The sequence below is a fragment of the Martes martes genome (assembly GCF_963455335.1).
Source record: "Martes martes genome assembly, chromosome: 11".
NCBI lineage: Eukaryota > Metazoa > Chordata > Mammalia > Carnivora > Mustelidae > Martes > Martes martes.
This window is the reverse complement of record NC_137899.1, coordinates 101402259-101426524: the sequence shown is the minus strand read 5'-3', so window position 1 is coordinate 101426524 and position 24266 is coordinate 101402259. Positions and strand designations below refer to the sequence as shown.

Sequence of the window (24266 nt, the reverse complement as noted above, 5' to 3'; positions counted from 1 at the left end):
GCTCCCGGACTAGAGATTTTTCCTCCTACTTGTCTTCTCCAACTCTTCAGGCATGTTACCCCCCTCGTGTGGAAGAAGTCTCAAACCCTAATACACACCACAGGTTTGCCATACAAAAATTATTTTAACCTAATTTTCTTCTTTTACGTTGTCAAGAGGGGAAAGCTGGACTGTATTTAGATATATGTAGGTCACTGGATTGCCCATCTGGTCTTGCACTTTTGGGGAATATCACTAGAGGAACAAACAACATAAGACAAAGTTTAGACAAGCAACTGATGGTCTGTTCATGGATGAAGCCATGGAGAGCAGCTTCCAGAACTCTTCGGTCTGGATTCATTTTACCGCGTACCCATCCCCGCCCCCAAGGCCAATAGGTGTTTTAACCCAGGGAAAAAATGCAACCTTTTATTTGCTCAAAGGCACACAAAAAAATTAAGAATCCCACGAACGCAAAGCAGACTCAAGAGCCACGTTCTCTTTTCCCATGAGTAGAACCTGCTCAGGCCCTTCTGTCGCTTCGACCTCAAGCCTCCCCAGGCCCACCTAGTAGCGAGAACATCCTTCTCCCCACAGCTCCGGTAAGGACACGTGTTCCTCCAGCCAGGCTTGGCCGCGGGACCCGGAGCTCCGCCCCGCCCCGCCTTCCCAGGTTCCGCCCCGCCCCCCGCGCCGCCGGCCAATCGCGCCCCAATGCGCAGCCCCGCCCCGCCCCTCCGGCCCAAGCCCGCCGCCTTTGTTCTCCTTCACTCCTTCTCTCAGCCTGTGCGCTCCCGGCAAACCGAGTGGCAGCCGCTGATTGGTGGCCGCGGCGCAGCCAATCAGAAGGGGGCACCTCACGTTAGGGCTCGGAGCTTTAAACGCGCGAGCCGCGGGGCGCGCGGAGGAGGCCGGGGAGGAAGGCCGGGGAGGAGGGCGGCGCCGCCGGGCTCCGACGCGCAGCGAGGCGCACGCGGCCCGCGCCCCCAGTCCGGCTGGGATTGGCCCGCCGGCGGCTTCCCCGCCCCCAGCCGGTCGCTGGCGAGGACTTCCTGGGGGGGTTTCTTGCCTTCCCTCCGGTTTCGCTCCAGAGGCGAGGGCCCGAGGTCCGGGAGCGCCCGGGGGCTGTCGGCGCGGGGAGGCTGCGCTGCGCACTGCCGCGATGAGGCTCCGGAAGGCGTGTCTGCTGGTCCTGCTCCTGGCGCTGGCGCAGCTGCTGGTCGCCGCGAGCGCCGGGGGGCCGGATGAAGGTGAGCGGCCGGCGGCGGGCCGGGCCTCATGGGCCCCAGGGGCCCGCGCGTGGGGACCGGGGTGGCTGCGACCCAGGACCGGTGGGTTTCATGCGGAGCCCTTCCGAAACGGGCGCCTGGCGCCAACTTGCCGGAGTTTAAGGGCAGTGGCGGTGAGCGGAATCGCTTAGGAGATCTCGGGAGAGGAGGGCGGCGGAGGCCTCCTAGGAAGCCCCTGCCGCCGAGGCTTAGGACGCGGAGAGGGTGCCAAGTGCCTTTTTTGCGACTGGCTCCTTCGCCCCGACTGCGCTCAGATTGTACTTGGGTTCAGGTTGACTGCTCGCTTCTGGCAAGGGGAGCTCGGGAGCTGTTTAAAATTTCCAGGCGAACACGCCCAGGGAGCGTGCAGGAAGAGGGGGCCACTGTTTTCAAAACAGGTCTTAAAGAAAAGGCGAGAAGGCCCGGTAGGAGCTCTCCAGGGCAGCCTCGGGCAGCAAGCGTCTTTTAAAAACGTGGTTTGTAGATTTGGAAATAAATAACTCACGGGTGTGTGTTTGAGGGAGAAAGGGACAACGGCTTGGTTTGCATTTCTTAGAAGCCAAAAGTTCCATTCCCCTCTGCGATCATTTATTCAACACCTACTTTGTGCCAGTTACTGAGCAGGGATCTGACCTCCCATAAAGGTCCGGCTCTAGTAGGAACATTAGACAGCTACTCACTAGTCCTGGTTCCCGCATTTTTCTTGGAAACCAGCTAGCTGAAAACGAATGGCATAAGAGACCTTCCATAACTGGAACGCACCAGTCAAGAAAAGAATGCTCTTCCTAGAGAACAGGCATCAACTTTCTTCCTCTCTGGACTTTCTCCTGATGATGGATCGTCCCAGCCAGTTTGGGCCAATATAAATAAATCTCCTTTTCTAATATTAGTCTGTAGGGGAGGTGTGAACTTTATACCCTTTCAAACAGATTGAGTAACTTCTGTGTGGGTCACTGATTCAAGTTTAAATCCAAATAGAAAAGGAAGTAAGAATCAGCACTTGGTGATAAAGACACCTGCCGAGAGGAAGTAGACCGTGGCTTTCATGTCAGTTTTGGGACCTTTATCCAAATCACCTGATGTTTTTTAAAATACAGAGTCCCAGGGGTGCCTGGGTGGCTCATTCATCTGCCTTGGGCTCAGGTCATGACCCCAGGGTCCTCTCTGCTCAGAGGGGAGCCTGCTTCTCCCTCTTCCTCTGCCCGCCACTCTGCCTACTTGTGCCCTACTTGTGCGTACTCTCTTTTTGTGTCAAGTAAAACCCTAAAATAAATAAATAAGATAGATATAGAGTCCTAAAATATGCTAAAGCAGATTGCAGTGGTGAGCCCTGGAATCTACATTTTAAACATGTTATTCATTGATTCACATGCAAGTTAAACTTTGGGGGGGTGCACCTTAAAGTTTGAGGAGTAGTGAGGACGGAGGGTCATTTTTGGAATATAGCTAAAAAGCATGACAGTTCTGTCTTGATTTTGATCTAGTGATTCTGTTCTGAGGGGTTTCTTAAGAGGCCCGAGACTGGCAAACTTGGGTGCATGTCAAGTGTTATTAGGACCAGCAGGTTTATTATTTGGGAGACAGGTCGCTAACGCTGGGAAGGCCCTGGGGAGCAGGTGCCTCTGGAGTTGTCATGGTCATGGCAGGTCTTCCAGGGCAGTGTCCTCTGGTGGGGTTGGAGGGGATAGGGTGGAGAGCTCTAGTCCCTACCTTGACCCTTTCCCATCCCTCAGGGCATCCCTGGTCCTTCACTTTCTCAAGTAACTTGTCCTGCAGATTAATTTTGGGGCCACATTTCTCTCCCACTGCAGATGTTCTAAGTCTTTAGGTTTTGTTTTTGTTTTGTGTCTCTTACTAAGTTTCAGATTCAAACAGCGCAGTGGTGTCACAAAAGACAACAACCCCCCCCCCCCCCCCCGCAAAGAATATGTTTACTAGATAGATTGAGCTCTGGTAGTGCAAGCCTTAGGTCGTGGGTCTTTTTGTGTCTCAGATTGGAAATCACCTGTGCTTTTCACATCTTTCCAGCTAAAATAATGAAGGAAAAACACTTTGATGCTGGTCGTTGGCTGTTTTGATTTGGGATTGGTTTAGATGTAAAAGTTAAGTGGAAGTCCACGTGGGTGTCGTGCTGAAGAAGCGTTGAGCCCCTCCCTCTCTTTTCATTCCTGAGAAGTAATTATCCAGTGATTCCACCTAAAGCTTTGGACATGTTGGGAAGTGATCTGAGGCGACAACAGACGGCACCTGAGTGGTCCGGACCCCCCACTAAGCAGCTTGGTGACCTTTGGGCAGGTGACTCACCTGTCTGTGCCTTAGTTTCTTCATCTGTAAAGTGCACGTCCTGGTTCCCCCGAAGGAGTGAGAGACTGTGTTTGAGGGCTCAGCCTGGTGCCTGGCACGTAACGCAGGCCAGCTGCGGTGATCCGTCTGATAACAGATTTCTCTTTCTCCGTGTTTAATATCAACTTCAGGGTTGACTTAATGGTAGAGTTTATCCAGTCCCCCGGTGGGGACTGAAGAATGAGCGGCGGAGGGAGTAGAGCCAGGACACGGCAGGGGGAGCTGCCTGCGAGCAGGCTGGGCAGGGCTCCGGTGTTGCCATCAGGGGTCCTGTTGAAAGTGGACAGGACCGCAGGGGTCTGGGGCCACCACTTTGGAATGGCCTTACCAGGTGGGCTGAGCACTGTGGAGGTGGTGTGGGAGGCTTCGTCGGCCTCACGCTGAGGAGAATGGCACCCACCCAGAAGATGCTAGAAGGCTGTGGATATATTTTCTGTCCTAGAATGTCTAGCCCTAAAAGTAAAGGCCAGTGAAAAAATGGTTTCCCTGTTAGGATGTGGGATGTTTTCCTTGCGGTATGTGGGGGTTTCTAGGAGGTAGGAACAGAGAGCCAGCGCCCCCTCAGATGGCGGAGGGGCCAGTCCTGGGGTTATGTGCAGGCTGGGAAGGACTGGGAAGGGCTGGGAAGGTAGCGGCACGCCCTGATGCGTTTGAGAGTCTTTAATTAGGTGGGCAAGGTTCTGTCGTTTTGTTTATTTATTGTTTATTGTTCTGTCGTTTGTTTATTTCCTTTAAAAAAGAAAAAGTTCCTTGGTTTTTTTTTTCCCCCAACGATCAAGAACTGAGTTCACTCGTAGGAGTTCTGTCCCCTGGTAGCCCAGGGACACCCAGTGTATCACGAGAGCTCTGTCACTAGTGGTGCTCACAGACCGTGGCAGGCTGAGTGTAGGAAAGAAGGCATCTTTGCTTGTCCTTTTTTTGGTAAGATTCACCTGTCCCTATGCTTTGAGCGGATTGTCAGGTCCCCTGCTTAAAGTGCGGATTAAGTTCCCGGGATCGTTCGTTCATTGCTTCTGTGCTCTGGTCTATGCGCCTGCAAGTTAATCTGGTTCCTGGGGCACCTGGGTGGCTCAGTGGGTTAAAGCCTCTGCCTTTGGCTCAGGTCATGATCCCAGGGTTCTGGGATCGAGCCCCACATCGGGCTCTCTGCTAGGCAGGGAGCTTGCTTCCCTTCCTCTCTCTCTGCCTACTTGTGATCTCTTTCTGTCAAATAAATAAAATCTTTAAAAAAAAACAAAAAACAAAAACAAAATCTGGTTCCCGCGTTGGCCAGAGCAGTCAGGCAGTGAGGGCGGATCTGTGTGGCCCATGAGCCCTGGCCGGCTGCCCTCAGCAGGCCGTCCGGTCCGCGGGAAGCCTCCAGATCGGAGGCCGTGTGTGCGGTGCCCTCTAGGCCCCTGACCTGCCCAGTGTCCCTGCGTCAAGTCCTCGGATTTGCAGCCGTCACAAGGTCATCCTGGGTAGGACTTCCAAGTGATGGGTGGTCCGAATAGCCTCTCGGAAAGCCAGTGTGACCGCTGTCCCACGGGCCACCCCGGGAAAGCTCAGTACTCGGTTCTTGCCTTGCGGGGTGGCTGTAGGCAGTATTTCCAGAAGCACCTGGAAGCCTTAGCCAGCCAGTGTTAAACTCAGGTTCCCAAGAGCCCTGTGCGCTCAGATTCTCCAAGACCTGGGTGTGGAGTGTTGGCTGCCCCTCACCAGGGGCAGGGGACGTGGTTTCGGCCCTCAGCCTAAGAGGTGGAGATGGGGCTCGAGCCCACATGGTCTTCCCCCAGGCCCCGCGCTCCAGCTTTTCCAGGAGGCCTGATGGCGGTGCTGTGGGCCGGGGCCCCTGCAGGCCTGTCCTCCCCTACAGTTCTGCTGTGGAGGAGGGAGGCCGGGGGCGAGCGGGTGTCGGAGAGCCGTGGCCCTGGGAAACAGGGAGTCTGCTTGGTTTGTACTTCTCAAGCTGGTGGCTTTTCTTTTGGGAGTTTAGAGGCCTTTCTTCCTCCCCCCACAAAGGAGGAGAACTTGACCTTAAGCTGGAGAGAGAAACGTGGAAGTCAGGGAGAGACAGCGGGGTGTGTTAAGGAGCGTGGTTGAGCGAAGTGTGGCCCCTGGTGGGTTTTTGGTTTGTTTTTTGTAATTAGTTTGCAGCTTGGTAGATTTTTCACGAAAAGGGACAAAGCTGCCACGCCACCCAGAGCAGTTCCCGGGCTTGTCCCAGTAGCTGTGGGACCAGCCGAGGGTTGGTTAGGGGCAGGGCGAAGGTGGGGCGGGTCCCGGAGGCTCCCGGATCCTGAGGCTGACTTCATCCTCCCCCCCCAGCACAGAACCAGCAGACTCGCTTTATCTCCCAGGAAAGAGAAACTGGCCCCTTGACACCGTCCGGCTGCGGCTGCGCTTGGCTGCTGAGGCCACAGCGGGAGAAGCTGGGTGGCGAGAACCGCCGTCCCACGGTTCCTCGTGTCCGAAATTGGGAGAAAGATTCCCTGAAAGCCAGTAGTGAGATGAGCTCAGATTCTGGTGCTTGGGGAAGAGAGCTTTGCTTTTGCTTCCAGGCAAGGCATCCCACCGAGGTGCGATTTGTTTTGTGTGTGTGTGTGTGTGTGTGTGTGTAAGGGTTTTATTTACTTATTTGACAGAGATACAGTGATAGAGGGAAGACAAGCAGGGGAGAGGCAGAGGGAGAAGCAGGGAGCCCAATGCAGGGCTCAATCCCATGACCCCGGGATCATGACCTGAGCCAAAGGCAGACACTTTATGACTGAGCCACCCAGGTGCCCCTATTGTGTATTTTTTTTTTTCAAGATTTTATTTATTTATTTGACAGAGAGATCGCAAGTAGGCAGAGAGAGAAGGAGAAGCAGGCTCTGATGAGCAAAGAGCCTGATGCGGGGCTCGATCCCAGGACCCTGAGATCATGACCTGAGCTAAAGGCAGAGTCTTGACCCACTTAACCCACAAAAAATATTGTGTATTTTTGATGCACGTTGACCCTGCAAATCTTTTAAAAAAATCTTTGTGGGATAACTCCTACCCTGGGGATTACTCTGGGGTGACTCCCTAAGTCAGTAAAATTCCCTGCCCGCTTCCCTGCACACTCCAGTCTCTCTCTGAAGGACTGAAGCCTGCGGGGCTGTGTTTGTACCGATAAGGTAGAATGCCACCCCCTTTCAGAAATGGAAGTAGTAGTCCATCCTCCAGAAGGAAAAGTCGAGTGCGAGTGCCTGTTTCCTGTGGGTGTTGTTTTGAGGGCCGGGCAGCCATTTGCTTATGCGGGACTGAATGTGGCCCAGCCATATTCAGTGGAAATGAATTTCCACATTCAGTGGAAAGCCTGGTGTGTGAGGAAGAGGAAGGGGTCAGGGAAAGTTAGCTTTGCCCTGGAGCACAAACAGGGTAACCGCAAAGTGTCGTGCCCTAGAGCACAGAGCCCGGGATGTGGATGAAGGAGCCTTGCTCTAGGGGCGTGGCAGCGGGATGGTGCTGGGGAACGGATCAGACCCCAGTGCGGGGACGAGGGGCTTACGGTTAGGGTTCTCCCAACCTGGGCAGGAGGCACGCGGGGCCACATGCACAGAGGCACCTCACCAGCCCTCAGGTCCCGCTGGGGCATTGAAACTAACTTCTGGACCGGTGCTTTGCAAACAGCTTTGTAACCAGGACCTCTCTTTAAGTGAGCTCCTAAGTGGCTACCCAGTATGCAAACTTCAGAGCAGAATTTCTGGGGTAGGGGAGGCCTGATGTCCCCACCCCAGCTCGTGGTGGCCCTCAGGGGCCACTCGGGACTCACGACACATTTGGAGGGTTTGGGGTTCTAGGAAAGTTTTTAAGGAGGAGAGTCACCAATTTACTAACGAGTCTGGATATTTTCCGCTCAGATTCTTCTAATAAGGAGGATGCCATTGAGGACGAAGAGGAGGAGGAGGAAGAGGAAGAGGAGGAGGACGACGATGACTTGGAAGTCAAGGAAGAAAATGGGGTCCTGGTCCTGAATGACGTGAACTTTGATAACTTTGTGGCCGACAAAGACACGGTGCTGCTAGAGTTCTACGCTCCGTGGTAAGAACCCTCGTCCTCATCCCACCAGCCTGGATGAGGGGGTCCCTCTGTGCTCCCATGCGTTCGCCTCACAGTCCTCCAGACCCTGTGGGGGGGCGGGTGTGGGAGCAGGAACGCCAGGAGCTCAGCCTCCGGGGAGCCGGCAGTGTGAAGCGGGAACGTGTCCTCTGGTGGTTACGGCGGGCGCGGGGGCCTGTGATGGCACGGAGGCTGGTGTTGGTGACAGACCCGTGCCTGGCTGCAGGTTCTGCCCTGACCCGTCTCCAGGCCACCCCGCCTCCCTCTCCTGCCAGGCAGGGCCTGCGGGCCGTTCCCAGTGTGGGGAGGCGCACCGGCCCGGCGGGCAGCGGCCACCCGGCTCGTGCTGTCCTTCACCCTGTGTGCCCGCCCTTGTCCCCTCCGCTGCCGCTCTTGATCTCAGAATCCCTTCTTGTCTGTCCTCTTTCTCCTGCCCTCCTTGGTTCACTTTTGAAATGGAATAGTTAAGACATACTTAGTTTTTGGTCCGGTGCCTGATGCTCAGGCGTGAGGCATTTTGTGTAAAATACCTAAATGGTCCTTGAGCAGCTCCGTGAGGTTACAGTGTTTTGTGGATCAGTACTTCTCAAACTCTTCGGTCTTGTGAGTCCAAACAGTTCATGTGGGTCATGGCTGTCAGTCGTCACCACAGTAGACACTGAAACAGAAATTTCCATATTAATCCATTTTTACCCCCTTCCATGTTGACATCAGTGTGCTGCCCTTGTGGTCAGTTGGGTAGCCTCTGGAAAACTCCACTGTATGTTCTGAGGGGAGGAGTGAAGACCAGGAAGGTCTTCTGTAAAGAGTTTTTACCTCACAGACCCCATGCGAGGGGTTCCCTGGACAAACTTTGAGAAGCTTACGGACGAAAGCGTGGGGGTTTGGAGGTGTTGGAGGCACGAGCCCAGGCCAGAGCTGGAGTTCCGGCCCCCGTCTGCCCGACTCCAGCCACATTGGCCTCCTCATTGTGTTACCTGCATGTCTCCTCTTAACTGCAGTCATTCTGGTCCTGGCGCCCCCATTCCTCTGTACGTTGCTGTGTGTTAAGTCTCCGTGGGCACAGATAACCTTCTTCCCTAAATCTCCTCAGGTGTGGGCACTGCAAGCAGTTCGCTCCGGAATATGAGAAAATCGCCAGTGCCTTGAAGGAGAACGACCCTCCCATTCCTGTGGCCAAGATCGACGCGACCTCAGAGTCGGTGCTGGCCGGCAGGTTTGGGGTGAGCGGCTACCCCACCATCAAGATCCTTAAGAAGGGCCAGGCTGTGGACTACGAGGGCTCCAGGACTCAGGAAGGTGAGCGGAGCCTGTGCTCCTGGAGGAGGCGGGGCTGGGACTCTCCCCCAACTGGAAAGTGGGAAGGGGGGGCATTTGGATGATAGAGACAAGGACAAGTTGAGTGGGCCTGGAGTGGCCCCAGGAGCACCAGCTTCTGGGAGTGCTCCCTGTCGGAATGTTCCAGGTAACTGAGATCAGAATAAACTTGTCCTAGGGTAGGAGGGGTGTCTTCTCATTTCAGACCATGAAACAAATGTGGAGCCTGTGTGTTACATGACACACGAGGCTGCGGTTCTTGGCGGTGCCCTAGAGCAGCGCTTCTCCGTGTTGACCTTGGTCACAGTCACTTCGTGGGGTCCTGAAGCCGGTGCTAAGTCCCATCCCCAGACTCCCAGGTCCCTAAGTTTCAGGTCAGGTTCGATGATTTGCATTTTGTACAGGCTCCCAGAGCTTACCTGAAGCCGTGGATCTAGGGCCCCGTGTTGAGAACCACTGATGTGGGGAGCCAGGCGGTTCTCCAAAACCAGGCCTGACGGATCCCTGCCTGACTTAGACTAGGCACAAAATACTTTTTTTTAAAAATGAACAAACAAAATTGTGGTATCTTTACCATATGTCTTAATCACTAGAAAAAACCCATCAGGTTACAGTTTCCATTCCCAGTGTGGCATAGCGGACATAGCAGGAGATCCCAGTGTGGCATAGAGGACATAGCGTGCGTGTCCTAGACACGTGTCTTCCCCTTCTCAGGCCTCAGGTTCCTCATCTGAGGAATAGGGGGTCACTTGGACCTAATCTCAGAGTTCCCTTCGAGCTGCCGGAGGGCCTCTCCTGTGATCCCCTAAGGATCCTACTCGGTGCAGATGCACAAGGAAATGTCATAGTCGTTAACACTTGCTTCCACCTTGTTTGTCTGTCTGCTGATTAGATCATACGTTTACGGGGTTCACAATTCAAAGAGGTAGATAAGAGGGGTGCCTGGGTGGTTCAGTCGCTTAAAGGTCTGCCTTCGGCTCAGGTCATGATGCCAAGGTCCTGGGATTGAGCCCCGCATCGGGCGCCTTGGTCGGCAGCGAGCCTGCTTCTCCCTCTCCCACTCCCCCTGCTTGTGTTCTTTCTCTCACTGTGTCTGTCAAATAAATAAATAAAATCTAAAAAAACAAAACAAAACCAAAGAAGTAGATCAGAGTCTTTATATCCTGACCCTGGCTGTCCAGCTCCCTTCCGGGAAGGCAGCTCATCTTCCAGGTGTCTCCTGTGTGCTTCAGAGATACTGTGGACACGTGAGAGCAAATGTATGTGTATGTATATCATTTCTCACAGCTGTTAGCATCTTTTTTTACCCCAAAGATTTTATTCATTTATTTGACAGAGACACAGCAAGAGAGGGAACACAAGCAGGGGGACTGGGAGAGGGAGAAGCAGGCTCGCTGCCTAGCAGAGAGCCCGATGTGGGGCTCGATCCCAGGACCCTGGCATCATGACCTGAGCTGAAGGCCCAAAGCTTCAAGACTGAGCCACCCAGGCACCCCAGTTGTTAGCATATCTTAATCACCATTTTCACCTTCGTGTTTTACTTAACGAATAGTGTCTTTGCCATATTAGCACATAAAGGAACGTAATCTAAGAGCAAGGTGAAAGCCCGTCCTTACTGTTTGAAAGTGGACAGGCGTGAGCGTTTGGTCTGTGCCCAGTGTTGGACCGCCAGAGGCGGGGCGGCTTGGAATCTCGAGAGCGGTGTTTGCTGAGGGGGCTCCTTGGGCCGCTGGGTTCCAAGTGTGTTGTAGTAAATGGGCCTCCCTGACGGAGATGGGCTCGGGGCTATGGGCCAGGGGGGCAAGGGGATCACACCGTGGGGTTGCTGCTGGGCACACGTCCGTCTGGTTCTCAGATATAGCTTCTTGGTGAGTGTGCAGAACGGAAAAGAAGAAAAAAGAAAAATGTAAAGTTGGCCATTGCTGCTCCGAAGAGCCACTTGGCTTGTGAGCTTGTGATCGGTGTCCCACTCCTGTCAGTGGGTCCGTCTCTGGGATGAGACCGCCACCTTTCCCGTGATGCCGATGCAGCCTGAGCAGCAGGGGAGGTGCTGTCCCTCTTCATTCTTCTCGATTCTTGTGCGCCTGTCGTGACATGTGACGTGCTGGTGCTGCACTGCGTGACTAAATGCACGGGTCTTTGTACCCAAGGAGGAGACGCCCTCGAGACCTCGGGCACGCGTGGTCTGATGCAGGGAAGGAGCCTGCGGTTTGCCCCACAGTCTGGCAGGAGCAGGGTCCCTCTTGTCACCTGGGTTTTGGGCTGTCAGAGAAGTCGCCGGGCAGTGGAAGAAGGACTGGGAAGAGTGGACCCCCTGAGCTGTGGCCTCAGACCGCGGAGTGCACTGGCCAGAGATGCGGCTGCCTTTCAGGGACTCGAACGTTCGTTTCCTGTTCTCCGTAGCCCCCGCCTGCTTCTGCGGGGAGGGTCTGCCCGGGCTCAGGCTTGTTCGGTTTCTTTCAGAAATTGTTGCCAAGGTCAAAGAGGTCTCCCAGCCCAACTGGACGCCTCCTCCGGAAGTCACACTGGTGCTGACCAAAGAGAACTTCGATGAAGTGGTGGACGGGGCAGACATCATTCTGGTGGAGTTCTACGCCCCATGGTAAGGCACCGCCCTGTGCTGTCCGGACGTTGAGGGGCCCCGTTCTGCATCCCGAACGTCCCTGGCCATGAGGTGGGGGTGTCAGAGGCCCCTGCGTGGGAGGCAGAGCCGGGCACGGGGGCTGCCCAGTCCCCACCAGGCACAGGCCAATGTGGCAGCGGAGAGTTCCAGAGATAAGTGGTGTTTTCCCGGGGGGTGGGACGAGGCGGACATGGGCCTGCGGCACAGAGAGTGAAGCCTGGGTGGGGGGCACCAGGTGGCCCAGGTTCCCCCGTGGCTAGAGGACACAGCTTTGCCCTAGGCCTGCTGAGTCCCACGTTTGTCGTCACATACCTGCCCTGCCCTGAGAAAGCACGAGAGCCCTCGGACAGCTGTGGCTTTGTGGCCACCTGAGGTGACACGTGTGTGGGGTGAATGGAAGTGCTGTTCACGGAAGTTCATGAGCTGTGACACAGAGGACAGAGCAGAGCTGCCACCGCAGTGGGCAGGGCGGTGGTAACTTGTGGCCTCAGGTGACCTCCTCTGGCGTCACTGCCTCCCGAGGAGCCTGAGCAGTGGTTCTGTCCCTGCTCGTGGCAGAGACGCTCCAGAGGGAATCTTGGAAGATGGCCTCAGCCTTGCTTCATGCTCTAGGCATGTCCCCTTCTCATGTTGGGGCCTCCGGGTTCCCGCAGCTGTCCTGCCTTCTGTCGCCTCCACTCACCCTGTGGCCTCTGCCTCTCTCGCCCCCAAATCCTCCATTACAGCCGGGCCCCTTTTGGAGAGAAACAGCAGAGCCGGGCTGCGGGGCCTGACGAACTCTTTGTGGGGCCAGTGGCCCTAGAACATGGTTTCGATGGGAGCCTGTGCCTGTCAGAAAACAGGAAGGCCCAGCTCTGCAGAGGAATCGGGCCAGTCCCTTAGAGCTTAGCAGGGACGTGGCCTACGTGTCCCCACCACGTGCAGGAAACAGCCAGTTCTGGCCCCAGATAGTAGGTGATGACAGCGCATCGGGAGAGGAGCGCAGAGACGATCGGAGGGGAAACATGCAGGGGCAGGAATCAGGTGGGGCAGGGGACCCGGACATGGGAGAGAAGATGCCAGAAAGAAAGGCAGCCGGGGAGTCGGGGAGAGCGGCTGATCGAGGTACCGGCGTGGGGAGCCGAGGCGCCGCGGTTCCCGTGCTCCGAGAGGAGAGGAGGGAGGTGTGGGCCGCTGGAGGAGACAGCAAGGCAGGCCGCCCTCCGGGGGGGTGGGAGCGTAGCGGCCAGTGCTCTGGGACGGCTGTCGGCCTCCCTTGGGGACTTCTTCCCGGGTCAGCCGGTGCTTCTGATTCTTGTGCAGGCTTCCCGCTTGTCAGGGTGCGCGGCGTAGACCGGAGTCCGGAATGTGACCAGGGCGCGAGCGACAGTGACCCAAGGCTCGGGGCCCCCACAGCACAAGGCACTGTCCTTGGTCACTGTAGGGCGGTCACTGTAGGGCATGCGTGCACGGGGGGGGGGACAGGGGGGCGGGGGCGGGAGGAGCGCCTGCTGCGTGTGGAGAGCAGGGGGCCCGTTCGGTGGTGACGGTGTTGGGGGATGTCTCACGACCCGTGACGGATCCTAAATGGAAGTTGCCCGGAGCCGAGGTCAGCGAGTACGTGTTCGCGTCGCACGCTCAGGACGTGCTTAGACAGCAAAGGCACCGTGTTGCTGCCGCTACAGAGAACAGTTGCCCTCTCCCTGCAGACGGTTTCCATACCGCAGGGCGCAGCCGCGAGGTGCCCGGAGGACCTTCAGCGTGGTCCGCAGGGCCTGGGATTCGCCAGGCCCTCGCCCACGTGGGAGCCGCCCGATCGTGCCCGGCACACGGGCTATTTTAAGCTGTCTCCATTCCCAGTTCCCGTGGCTCAGGCCCACCTTCGCCTGCCCTGGTCGGTGGGTGTTTTCCTGTCCTGGCCACAGGCTTTTGTCACCCTCCCCTCACCCACCCTTGGCGGGCTCAGGTCCATCTCCTCCCGGTCTTTCCTGTCCCGGATCAGCTGTCACATCCTGTACGAAGCCACTCCGACTCGGTGTCCTCACCTGTCCCAACTCTCCAACTGAGGGAATCTCCCTTCTTGGCCCGTTGTCTTTCGTAGCCTTTCCCGTAGGTCACCCCCGTGCCCCAGTCCCACTCGTGCCTATGTCACACACGTGTGTCATGCCTTTGTGTGTCTGGTGTGCGTCCTTCGCCGTGTGAGCCGTGCCGGTGATGTCATGCCGGCCTCCAGAGGGGCCTGGCTCCCGCCCCTACCTGGGAGACCTTCGGAGGCTGCTGCATCGACCCGAGTTGCTCGGGAACACGGGCTGGGTTTCGGTGCCTCCCTCAAGAGAGGCCGTGTCCGCGCTGGAACAGGCTCCTCACGGACTCACTGCTTCTCGTAGGTGTGGACACTGCAAGAAGCTGGCCCCCGAGTACGAGAAGGCTGCCAAGGAGCTGAGCAAGCGCTCCCCCCCAATCCCGCTGGCCAAGGTCGATGCCACTGCGGAGACAGACCTGGCCAAGAGGTTCGACGTCTCTGGCTATCCCACCCTGAAAATCTTCCGCAAGGGAAAGCCTTTTGATTACAACGGCCCACGGGAAAAATATGGTACGCTGCCTCCTAGTCCTACCTCGGTGGGGCGGGGCGGGGAGCTCCCCCAGGGAGGTGTGGGGGCCAGGGAGAGCCGTGGAGCCCCGAGCCCCTCCTCAGGCACGTGCTTTGCCCCCAGGTATCGTCGACTACATGATCGAGCAGTCCGGGCCACCCTCCAAGAAGATCATGTCCCTGAAGCAGGTCCAGGAGTTCCTGAAGGACGGGGATGACGTCATCATCATTGGGGTCTTTCAAGCGGAGAGTGACCCAGCCTACCAGCAGTACCAGGATGCTGGTGAGGAGTGGCCCCGGGGGCTGGATGAAATGGACCTGCCCAGGCTGTGGCCGGTTGCTGGGGAGCCTGCCGATTCTGTGGAAAACTCCTGGGGCGTCAGCTTAGGGGATAGCCTGAGGAAGAATTGAGTAGCATCTGTGGGAACAGGCTTTCCTTTCTGGGATTGGGGTTAGAGTGGAGGTTAGTTCCCCGTTGCCTTGATTACATGTGGGGGATAGGATTTCGTCCTGAGCACACGGCTGTGCCGGCTTCCTCCTGACCTCTGAGGGGAGGGCGGGGTGTGTCAGAGTCATCCGAGTTCGTCTCCCTCCCTGTCTTTCCAGGAGCGCCTTCCTAGCCCCTCTGCAAGGGGCAGCATCTCCACCAGAAAACAAGGAGTTTTTGTTGTTGTTGTTGTTTTAAGATTTTATTTATTCAGTGAGAGAGACAGCAAGAGAGGGAACACAAGCAGGGGGAGTGGGAGAGGGAGAAGCAGGCTTCCCACTGAACAGGGAGCCCGATGTGGGGCTTGATCCCAGGACCCTGGGATCTTGACCTGAGCTGAAGGTTAGATGCTTAATAACTGAGCCACCCAGGCACCCCAAAGCAAGGGTTTCTGAATCGGGCTTGGGTTCAAGTCTTGCCTCTGCCAGTTACTAGCCTGTGAGCGCAGGTGGGGACTTGATCTTTTATCTATTTCGGCGATCTCGTCTACTTCAAGAGGTTGTTCCATTGAGATCGTGCGGGTGAAGCGCCTAGTAGGGCTAGCGTCCGGGGAGTGCTGGTCCTGAGAGGTGGCGGTATGGTGGACAGCTGTCACAGTCATGTCCTGTAGGGGCAGGTGGCACTCGCCCATCCCGAAATCTGTAATCTGCTTCTGCCTAGTAGCAGGTGTCCCTGCTGTCCTGGGTGGCCCTGGGAAAGAGGTTTTCTTTCGGGAACCCTGAGGATCCTCTCTGTCCTTGTCAAGCTCCTCCTGAGTGCCCTCCACCTCCGCCCCCCTGCATACCACAGACAGCTCCGTTTGCTGCTTTAGAGGAGTCTTGTCACTGCCCTGATGGCCACCTAGTGCTTGTTTCAGTGCCTTGCGGTAACTGCTGTGCGCGGGTCAAGTGCAGGTTCACGCGGTAAGACAGGAGTCGAGGGGAATTCCGTTTCCGCGTCTGGTGCCAGAGCAGAGGTGCCTCGTCCGTCTTTATGGATGCGGTGGCCTTGGCATCTCCTCGGAAGTGGCCCGCAAGAATCTTGCTGCAGGAGAGCCCAGCCTCCCCCGGGGCTGCGAGGGGGACCACCGTGTTTCTGCAGAGCAGGGACTGCGGCGCAGGGAGGGGGGTCCTCACGGGCCTGCAGTTCCGTCATGAGCAGGTCTAGAATTGTGACTGGAGTCTACGTCTGGCTGCTTTTGAAAGCTGGCTGCCTCCCACCTCCCCCGGAGCATGTGGAGTTTTCTGTAACCCAGTCGGGAGCCCCGCCCTTCAGTGCAGGGGACACCTCTGACACCTTACCCGGTGTCTGGGTCACAGACTCCGCTCCGGCCAGAGCAGAGACCGCGGGGCGAGCCCGGGGATGTCGGGCAGGGGTGGGTGGCCGGCCAGGGTCTGGTAGGCTGACAGGAACGTGGCTCGTGCACCGGGTCACATGCTGTCTGGCTGCTTTTACCCCCCAGTGCGAAGCTGAGTGGTGGGGATGCTGTGGCCTGCAGAGCCGGAGATCTTGTCTGGCCTTTCCGGAAAGTTTGCCAACCCCGTTCTCGAGTGTCCTCATCGAGTGTTTCATCTTGAGAGTTTTACGGGATTTAAATTCAAGTGTATTTAGCAAAAGAACTGCAGCCCACAAGTAGGCAGATTAGCTCTGAGTTGTTCCGTGAGTATTTGGTTTGCTTATTATTTTGGTTTTTTAAAAACACAACTTGTAAGATAGAGGCTCTAAGGTGTTACACCTACCCCAGCTCTGGGTGTTGTCCACGCGGGATTCACGGGGCTAATTCCGGTCTTTGCAGGGCATCGTCTGGGGCCGTGAGTTTAGTCTAGACTAGGTCGGCGATGCAGCTTAATAAACTGTATTTATCGTTCTGTTAATTTCTCAGCAAACAACCTGCGAGAAGATTACAAATTCCACCACACTTTCAGCACTGAAATAGCAAAGTTCTTGAAAGTCTCCTGGGGGAAGTTGGTCATAATGCAGCCTGAGAAATTCCAGTCCAAGTACGAGCCCCGGAGCCACGTGATGGACATCCTGGTGAGCGGGGCCCTCCGGGACACAGGAGCCCCAGGCTGCTTTGTTTGTTTGTTTGTTTGTTTTTAAATTGCAGTCAGTTAACACACAGTGTAGTTCAGTTCCTGGTGTCTGGGTGGGTTCAGGCTTTTTTTTTTTTTTTAAAATTTTAAATATTTTATTTATTTATATGACAGAGAGAGATCACAAGTAGGCAGAGAGGCAGGCAGAGAGAGAGGAGAGGGAAGCAGGCTCCCCGCTGAGCAGAGAGCTGCAGATGCGGGGCTTGATCCCAGGACCCTGAGATTGTGACCTGAGCCGAAGGCAGAGGCTTAACCCACTGAGCCACCCAGGCGCCCCAGGGTTCGGGCTTCTGATGGGGGTGAGGCTGCTCGTTGAGCCAAGGCCCGGGGATCTGAGGATCTGAAGCCCGGAGAATTTGCTCTTTGCTTCACACAAGTAGAGTCTGGAGTGCCTTTCCCAGCCCCCTGGGCCCTCGCAGTCAAGGTGCGTTTCCTGGAGGCTCCGATCCGGAGCAGCCAGCAGGCTGGTCGGTGACGTACTGGGAGGCCAGAGCGGCTCCCTCCCCTCTCCCCTGCCCCCCTTCGGGCCAGCGCCAGCCAGCCTCCCCTGTGGCCTAGCCACTGTGGCTCTGGCCTGCGTGTCTGCCGCCATCCCTGGCAGGATGTGCTCCTGGGTCTGAACTGCGGCTCCTTAGCCAGGCGGCTCAGCTGCTGAGCTACGGAGTGAGGGCAGGCCTCTCTTCCCGGGATGTGGAGAGTGGCGCATGGGTTCGGCCTCCTTTCTTCTCCCCCAGGCCCGTCCAGCCTTCATCTTCCGAGGGACGGACTCACTTTGAGACGGGCGGGGGGAGTTTCTGGCCCAGGCCATGCCTCGATGCAGCTGCACGTCCTCAGTGCTGCGCGGGGCCCGGCGCTGCCGTGAGCAGGTCTTTCGAGTTGGAAGAAACCGAGGCTCTCAAAGCCAGAGCTTCCCTTTGATAGAGAGCCTGGGGTGCAGAGCCGTGAGCCTTTTTCCCGGCTCCCACAGCCAGTCAGGAGCAGTGGAGGGGAGGGGCTGGGCTGTGACCCCCCTCCCTCCCCCCCTGCCGTTTGGGCAGAGGGCTCTCATGGGACCTGGAGGAGGTGGTGGGCAGGTGGGGTGAGCCCTGCATGCGCCACAGGGAGCCACCACCCCTTCTGATCCATTTTTGTGAACTGGAACACTCGGGGCATTGGAGAGGCTGCCCTGGATCTTTCTGACTCCCGTGGGTCCACAGCCCCGTTGCCCCTTCTCAGAGTTTCATGTGCGTCTGGTCATCAGCCGCCGCTCAGGCTCGGGGCCCAACTACCCTGGATGTCCGGTGGCTGCCCTGTCTCCTGTCCTGTCCAGCTCCTCTCCTTTAATCCATGGGTGCTGAGCCGGGTGCAGAGATGGGCGCCCCAGACCCCAGCGGTCAGCACCATTCTGGGTGGTGTGCATGTTCCCAGGAAAGAGGTCTGTAGCTTTCAGTGGGTTCTTGAAGGGGTCATTGACCCCAGAAGGGTTAAGGACCGCTTGGCCTAGTCTGTTATACACATCACTGCCATTTTACTCTTTACTTTAAATGGATTGGTATTACTTACGTACCCCCCCTTATTGTAAAATTTATTTAAGACTGCTTTGTCAACATTATACCACAGAGTAAACTGCAGTTTTTTTTTTTTTAAAGTGGACATGGTGGGGTGCCTGGCTGGCTCAGTTGGAGGCGTGTGTGACTCTTGATCTTGGGGTCCTGAGTTCAAGCCCCACACTGGGCATAGAGATTACTTAAAAATAAACTATTAAAAAAAGAAAAAGTGGATTTGGAATTCAGAGCAGAGGGAGGACAGAGGCAGGGCAGGCAGGAGGAAGTCGGGAAGTGCTGCGGTGAGAAGGAAGCAGGTCTTCGGGCACAGGCTGTGAGGCCGGCTCTGCCCGAGTTCAGGGTCGGGCCTTTGGCTGGTGAATGCTCGGCGGCAGAGCGGGTTTGCCCTGGGCTCACCCTGCTTTACTCTTGACTTCACCTTCAGAGGGGTGCTCAGTCTGGGGGCCGGCCTGACTAAAGATACCCCACGGCGCTGCCGTCGTCTTCGCTCGCTTTTCCAGCACTTTCCCCCCACCCTCCTCATACTCCGGTCCGCATCCTCTGTGCTTTGTTCCCTGCGTGGTTCCTGCTGTTTCCTCCCCTGAGGTACCTTCCCCCTCCCACCTGGCAAGTCCATGCAATCCTGTCCCATCCTGGGGGGCCTCGCGCCCCGGGTGGAGAGTGCGTGTTCACCAGCCACTTCCAGCTCTGCAGCTCCTCCTGGCCGTGCCTCAGTTTCTTCCTGTGTAACATGAGATGGTAGTGCCCACCCTTGGGCACTTTGAGGCTGAGGTCTGGAGGATCTGGCTTAGCATCTGCCTCAGCATGAGCTGAGGGCCCTGCACGGCCTTGGGGGCAGTCACCAGCTCTGTGTCCCCAGGCCACTGTGCCCAGCTGGTCACGGTGCTGCATACATGTGCTTGGGTTCATCTCTGGAAAACACCTGGAGCGCCTTAGGAGCCAAGGACGGCCGCCTGGTGCTCAACCGCTGAGCCCTGCAGGCCGGGCCTCCTGGCTTCCTGGCAGCAGGGCTGGCCCCCGGTAGAGCAGCCTCCAGGCCCCGCAGCCCTGTCTGGCTCCCCGGTCTTACCCGACACCCAGCCGGGCTGCGGTGTAGCGGGTGGTCGTGGTGTGGCCTCCGAGGTAGAACGGCGAGCCCAGCGCGGCTGCCCTCCAGCTGGGCGCACCTGGCCTCCCTCCCTTCCCCGCAGGTGCTGTGTTATCCTCGTCTGTGAAATGCCCCGGCGGGGGGGGGGGGGGGGGGGGGCTGCTGGGAGGATCAGATCTGGGGAGATGGATCCTTCCCCCCAGCTCAGCCGGGAACTGCTGCCCTCGGAAGCCCGCCTTCCCCCAGCGGTTTCCGACACCCACAGTGAGCCCAGACCCAGAGGGAAGGGCATGTGGTGTCCGCAGTGGCCCAAGAAGCTCACTTAGGGGTCACTGGAGGAAAGGGGCCCCACGGGACCGTCAGACGGCTCCTCCCCCACCCCAGCCCTTGAGAGCAGACCGCTTCCTGCCCAGCGGTGGCAGCAGAAGGTGGGGTGACGGGAACGCCGCTTCTGCCCCTCACCTGTCCCCACTTTTTTGCAGAGCTCCACGGAGGGGTCGGCCATCAAGGACCACGTGCTGAAGCACACCTTGCCGCTGGTGGGGCACCGCAGGACCTCCAACGACGCCAAGCGGTACGCGCGGCGCCCCCTGGTGGTCGTCTACTACAGCGTGGACTTCAGCTTCGATTACAGAGCTGGTGAGCGCCCCCCTCGCGGCCTCCCCACCCCCACACTCTCCCCGCACTCTCCCCCCAGCACCCGGCCCATCCTGCCTGCGGGGGCCCTCGCATTTAGGAATCCTGCCCCCCGGCCCCTGCAGGTTGGTGGCTGGGGTGGGGTTTTAATTGACGGCTTCAAGGCTTCAAGGTAGTTTTACTTCCGTGGTGCCACGTAGCCCTTTTCTAGCCGGTGGGGAACATGGTGCGGAGTCCAGAACCCTCTCAGAGAAGAGGCCACCAAAGCCGGAGGCTTTCAGAGGCTGCACAGATGGGACTAGGCCAGTCACTAACCCTCAGGCAGGCAGGGGCTTATGTCATTGGGCCTTTGACATGGGTCCACCTGCTTACAAAGGGGGCTTTTCAGAAATGGTTCTCCCTCCCAGTTAGGTGCGAGCCTGGTCAGAGAGTCCGAACCCCAGGCTTTTTTTTGTTTTGAGATTTTATGTATTTATTTGACAGACAGAGATCACAAGTAGGCAGAGAGCCAGGCAGAGAGGGTGGGGGAAGCAGGCTCCTCACTGAGCAGAGAGCCCGATGCGGGGCTCGATCCCAGGACCCTAAGACCGTGACCCGAGTGGAAGGCAGAGGCTTAACCCACTGAGCCACCCAGGCGCCCCTGAACCGCAGACTCTTCACCTTGATCTCTGTCGCTCAGCTCACAGTGCTCGCTCCCATTTCAGCCACCCAGTTTTGGCGGAACAAAGTCCTGGAGGTGGCCAAGGACTTCCCTGAGTACACCTTTGCTGTGGCCGATGAGGACGACTTTGCCTCGGAGGTGAAGGACCTGGGGCTCAGTGAGAGCGGGGAGGACGTCAACGCCGCCATCCTGGACGAGGGCGGGCGGAAGTTCGCCATGGAGCCTGACGACTTTGACTCTGACACCCTCCGGGAGTTTGTCAGAGCTTTCAAAAAAGGTGAGCCTTATTTTAAAAAATATTTAAAGCAAAACAGTCTTTTGGACCTAGAAATGAGTTTTATATACATGGAATACTTGTTTTGAGGCATTAGAATATCTTCATTGATCTGGTTGAGCCCAGTGGCCCAGTTTCCTGGTGTGGGCCAAGTCGTGGGCAGACCTTGTCCTACCATCTGCCATGTTCTCTGTGTTTCTGCCCACCGAGGCTTCCCAGCCCTGGCCGCCAGCTCTCCTGGCACCCCCTTTATGCCGGGTGGCACCTCTCCTGGGACAGCCTCACTGGACAGGACCTGGTGACCCATCAGGCCTGGGTGAGGCCATCAGCGTGTCCCCTGGCCTCTGCAGGTCTGGGAAGGTAGAAGAGGTGAAGAGACTAGAGAAATCAGGGGGTCAGTGTGAGGTGGCAAGGCTCTACCTGGCGCTGTCCCCCTGCATGTCAGGCCTGGTCTCACTGCCTGGTCCTATCCGAGCTGCCAACCCTAGGGCCTTCTCGGCACTCACCGCTCCCCTGCTTGCTTTCCTCGGCAGGAAAACTGAAGCCAGTTGTCAAATCACAGCCGGTGCCCAAGAACAACAAGGGGCCTGTCAAAGTCGTGGTGGGGAAGACCTTTGACTCCATCGTGATGGACCCCAAGAAGGACGTCCTCATCGAATTCTACGCGCCCTGGTGCGGGCACTGCAAGCAGCTGGAGCCCGAGTACACCGCCCTCGGCAAAAAGTACAAGAACCACAAGAATCTGGTCATCGCCAAGATGGATGCCACTGCCAACGACATCACCAACGACCGCTACAAAGTTGAGGGGTTCCCTACCATCTACTTCGCCCCCAGTGGGGACAAAAAGAACCCAATTAAATTTGAGGACGGAAACAGAGATCTGGAACATTTGAGCAAGTTTGTAGAAGAACATGCCACAAAACTGAGCAGGACCAGGGAAGACCTGTGAAGGCCTTGAGTTGAGGTCTGGCGGGTGGGAGGGACCAGACACTGGAGCCCCCAGCGGCCGGTGGCCAGAGCCCCCAGTGAGCCATGCAGCTGGTGGCTTAACACAAGGGCAGGATCTCTTTGGTTTTTAATTTTTTTTTTTTTTTTTTTATACTCTGGGGTTTCACCTCATGCTCTGAATACTGAATAGTTAAGAATGACTCCGTAGATTAGCCCAGATTTTTACAGAGGATGCATCTATTTTTACCATTATTTGGGGTGTGATTTTTTTTTTTAACCTGCCATTTTCTTTAATATATTTCTTCAAAGCAGATAAGTTGAATCTCTTTTGTGTGAATGTTTTTTTCTTTTAATTTAAAATTTAAGAAAACATTTGCCAAATCATATTGATTTTTTTTTTTTTTTTTTTGCGTTTTATTTTACTGTTACCTGAGGAATTACCCGCTGGAGAAGATTTGACTGTCCATGTGCTTTAGTTTTCATTTCTTGCTGTATGGCACAAGGAACTGTCACGAAGCACCCTGCCAAGGATAACATTCTAGCCCGAACTCTGGGCCGCCACCCGGTCCTGAGAGAGTGGCACCTCCGTGCAGGACGGGGCGTCGCCGTGCCTTCTGCTTTCAAGCCAACGACCATGGGGCAAGGAGGGGTTCCCAGGTTCCCCGGGCCCCAGGAGCCCGGTTCCAAGGCTCAGCCTCGGGGTGAGAGAGGCCCCCCCCCCCCCGCTTGGGATAGGCAGCCCCACCTCTTCGTAATCAGTACAGCCTGAGGAGAGGTGACCTAGGGCACAGGTGGTATGTTAGGGTGATGGAAGAGAGAGGGTAGGCTGTCGTGATGGAATAAAACAATTACTGAAAATGGAGCTTCATAATCGTGTTAGAGAACATCTCCATCCTGGAGCCTTGGCTGAGTTGAACATCTGGGCTTGAGGGGGAGGGGCTGGCCGTCCTGCGGGTGCACGTTGCCTCCGACAGCTGACCATCCGGGCTTTGGGGTGTCCTTGTGACCAGGGTGGAGGGCAGCGGGGGTCTCCGCTCCTGGCATGTGGGGGTGAGTGGTGGTGCGTTCCGGTGGGATGTGGCAGGGACCGAGGCTGCAGAGACTGCTCCGAGCACTTGGGGGGGCTGGGGGCGCGGGGATGGGGCAGGGCAGGAGGCTGGGGCAGCCCTGGCACGGAGGCCCCGGGGGATTCGTCCCAGTGGTTCCATTCACCAGCCCGAGCCGTCTCCGTCTCCGTCTCGCCTCTCGTGGTGGCAGCTCTTCCAGCAGCAGTGTGTGATCTGGGTGGGGGCTGGTTGGGGGACAGGAAGCAGGTCCTGGGGAGGGGGGTGGCTTAGGTGAGCCTTCCCGGAGGAACTGCTTTCCAGTTGAGTCAGGTACAGGCGGACTGGTCCTTCCAGCTGTGAAGGACGGTCGTGTCTGGTAAGTTCTCAGGGTGGCCGGTGTGACAGGAGGTCTGTACCCCGTTCTGTGTCCTCTTCCATGGGGCGCACATGGGCCTCCCCTCAGGGACTTCCTGTCAGAAGACTCGGGAGGGAAGGTGGGTCTGGGGCTTGCAGGCCTTCATCTGGCATGGTCAGGAGAGCAGAGCAGTGCCTTTCCTGGGGCTTCTAGGTGAGTCGGAGAGATGTCACGCAGTCCACGCAAGGCCCTGAGGAAGAGGGCTGGGCTCTTGGAGTAACGTGTGGCTTCCTTTGAATTGGTGTGTCCAGAAAAGCCCTTTTTTCTGAAGTGATGTGTGAGCTGAGACCTCGAGCTTGAACCTGGCGAAGGGTAGGAGTAAGCCTCGCTTCTCAGTGTGGTCCTGGGCCCTGCAGCATGGCCCTCCCGGGGTGTTTGTCAGAAATGCAGAATCTCAGGCTGGCGCCCCCTGACCTAATAAATCGGAATCTACATTTTTCTTTTTTAAGATTTTATATATTTTTTATTTTTTTATTTTAAAGATTTTTATTTATTTATTTGACAGAGAGAGAGAGAGAGAGAGAGAGGGAGAACACACAGGCAGGGGGAATAGGAGTGGGAGAAGCAGGCTCCCCGCTGAGCAGGGAGCCCGATGCGGGACTTGATCCCAGGACCCTGAGATCATGACCTGAGCCGAAGGCAGACACTTAACGCCTGAGCCACCCAGGTGCCCCTTAAGATTTTATTTTTAAGTAATCACTACACCCAGCGTGGGGCTTGAACTTACAGCCCTGAGATCAAAAGTCACGTGCTCTACTGAGTCAACCAGGTGCCCCTCAGAATCCCAGGCAGTTCCCCGTGCACATTGAAGTTTGAGGAACACCAGGCAAAGGCCCTGAGGCAGAGGTCAAGACGTGTTCAGTTCTGAAACCTGGAAACCGAATTGCCAGACAGTATCCTGACCAGCAGGTCTGGCCCTATGTTGACTGTAGAAA

The 24266-nt window shown here is 56.7% G+C and overlaps 1 protein-coding gene across 1 annotated transcript; it reads left to right on the top strand.

The window, feature by feature from the left end:
- The first annotated feature begins 896 nt into the window (after positions 1 to 896).
- PDIA4 (protein disulfide isomerase family A member 4) lies at positions 897 to 22732 on the top strand. Its single transcript, XM_080819156.1, has 10 exons — positions 897 to 1229; positions 7454 to 7634; positions 8746 to 8951; positions 11433 to 11571; positions 13959 to 14164; positions 14286 to 14444; positions 16510 to 16661; positions 19834 to 19990; positions 20692 to 20925; positions 21456 to 22732. Exons 1-10 carry the CDS (start codon positions 1142 to 1144, stop codon positions 21869 to 21871), a joined length of 1938 nt encoding a protein of 645 aa, XP_080675282.1. The 5' UTR covers positions 897 to 1141; the 3' UTR covers positions 21872 to 22732.
- The last annotated feature ends 1534 nt before the right edge of the window (positions 22733 to 24266 follow it).

Coding starts and splice junctions, on each gene's coding strand:
- PDIA4 (XM_080819156.1), top strand. CDS start 1,142: ATGAGGCTCCGGAAGGCGTGTCTGCTGGTCCTGCTCCTGGCGCTGGCG. Junction 14,165..14,285: donor CGGCCCACGGGAAAAATATG/GTACGCTGCCTC, acceptor CTTTGCCCCCAG/GTATCGTCGACTACATGATC. Junction 14,445..16,509: donor CCAGCAGTACCAGGATGCTG/GTGAGGAGTGGC, acceptor TTAATTTCTCAG/CAAACAACCTGCGAGAAGAT.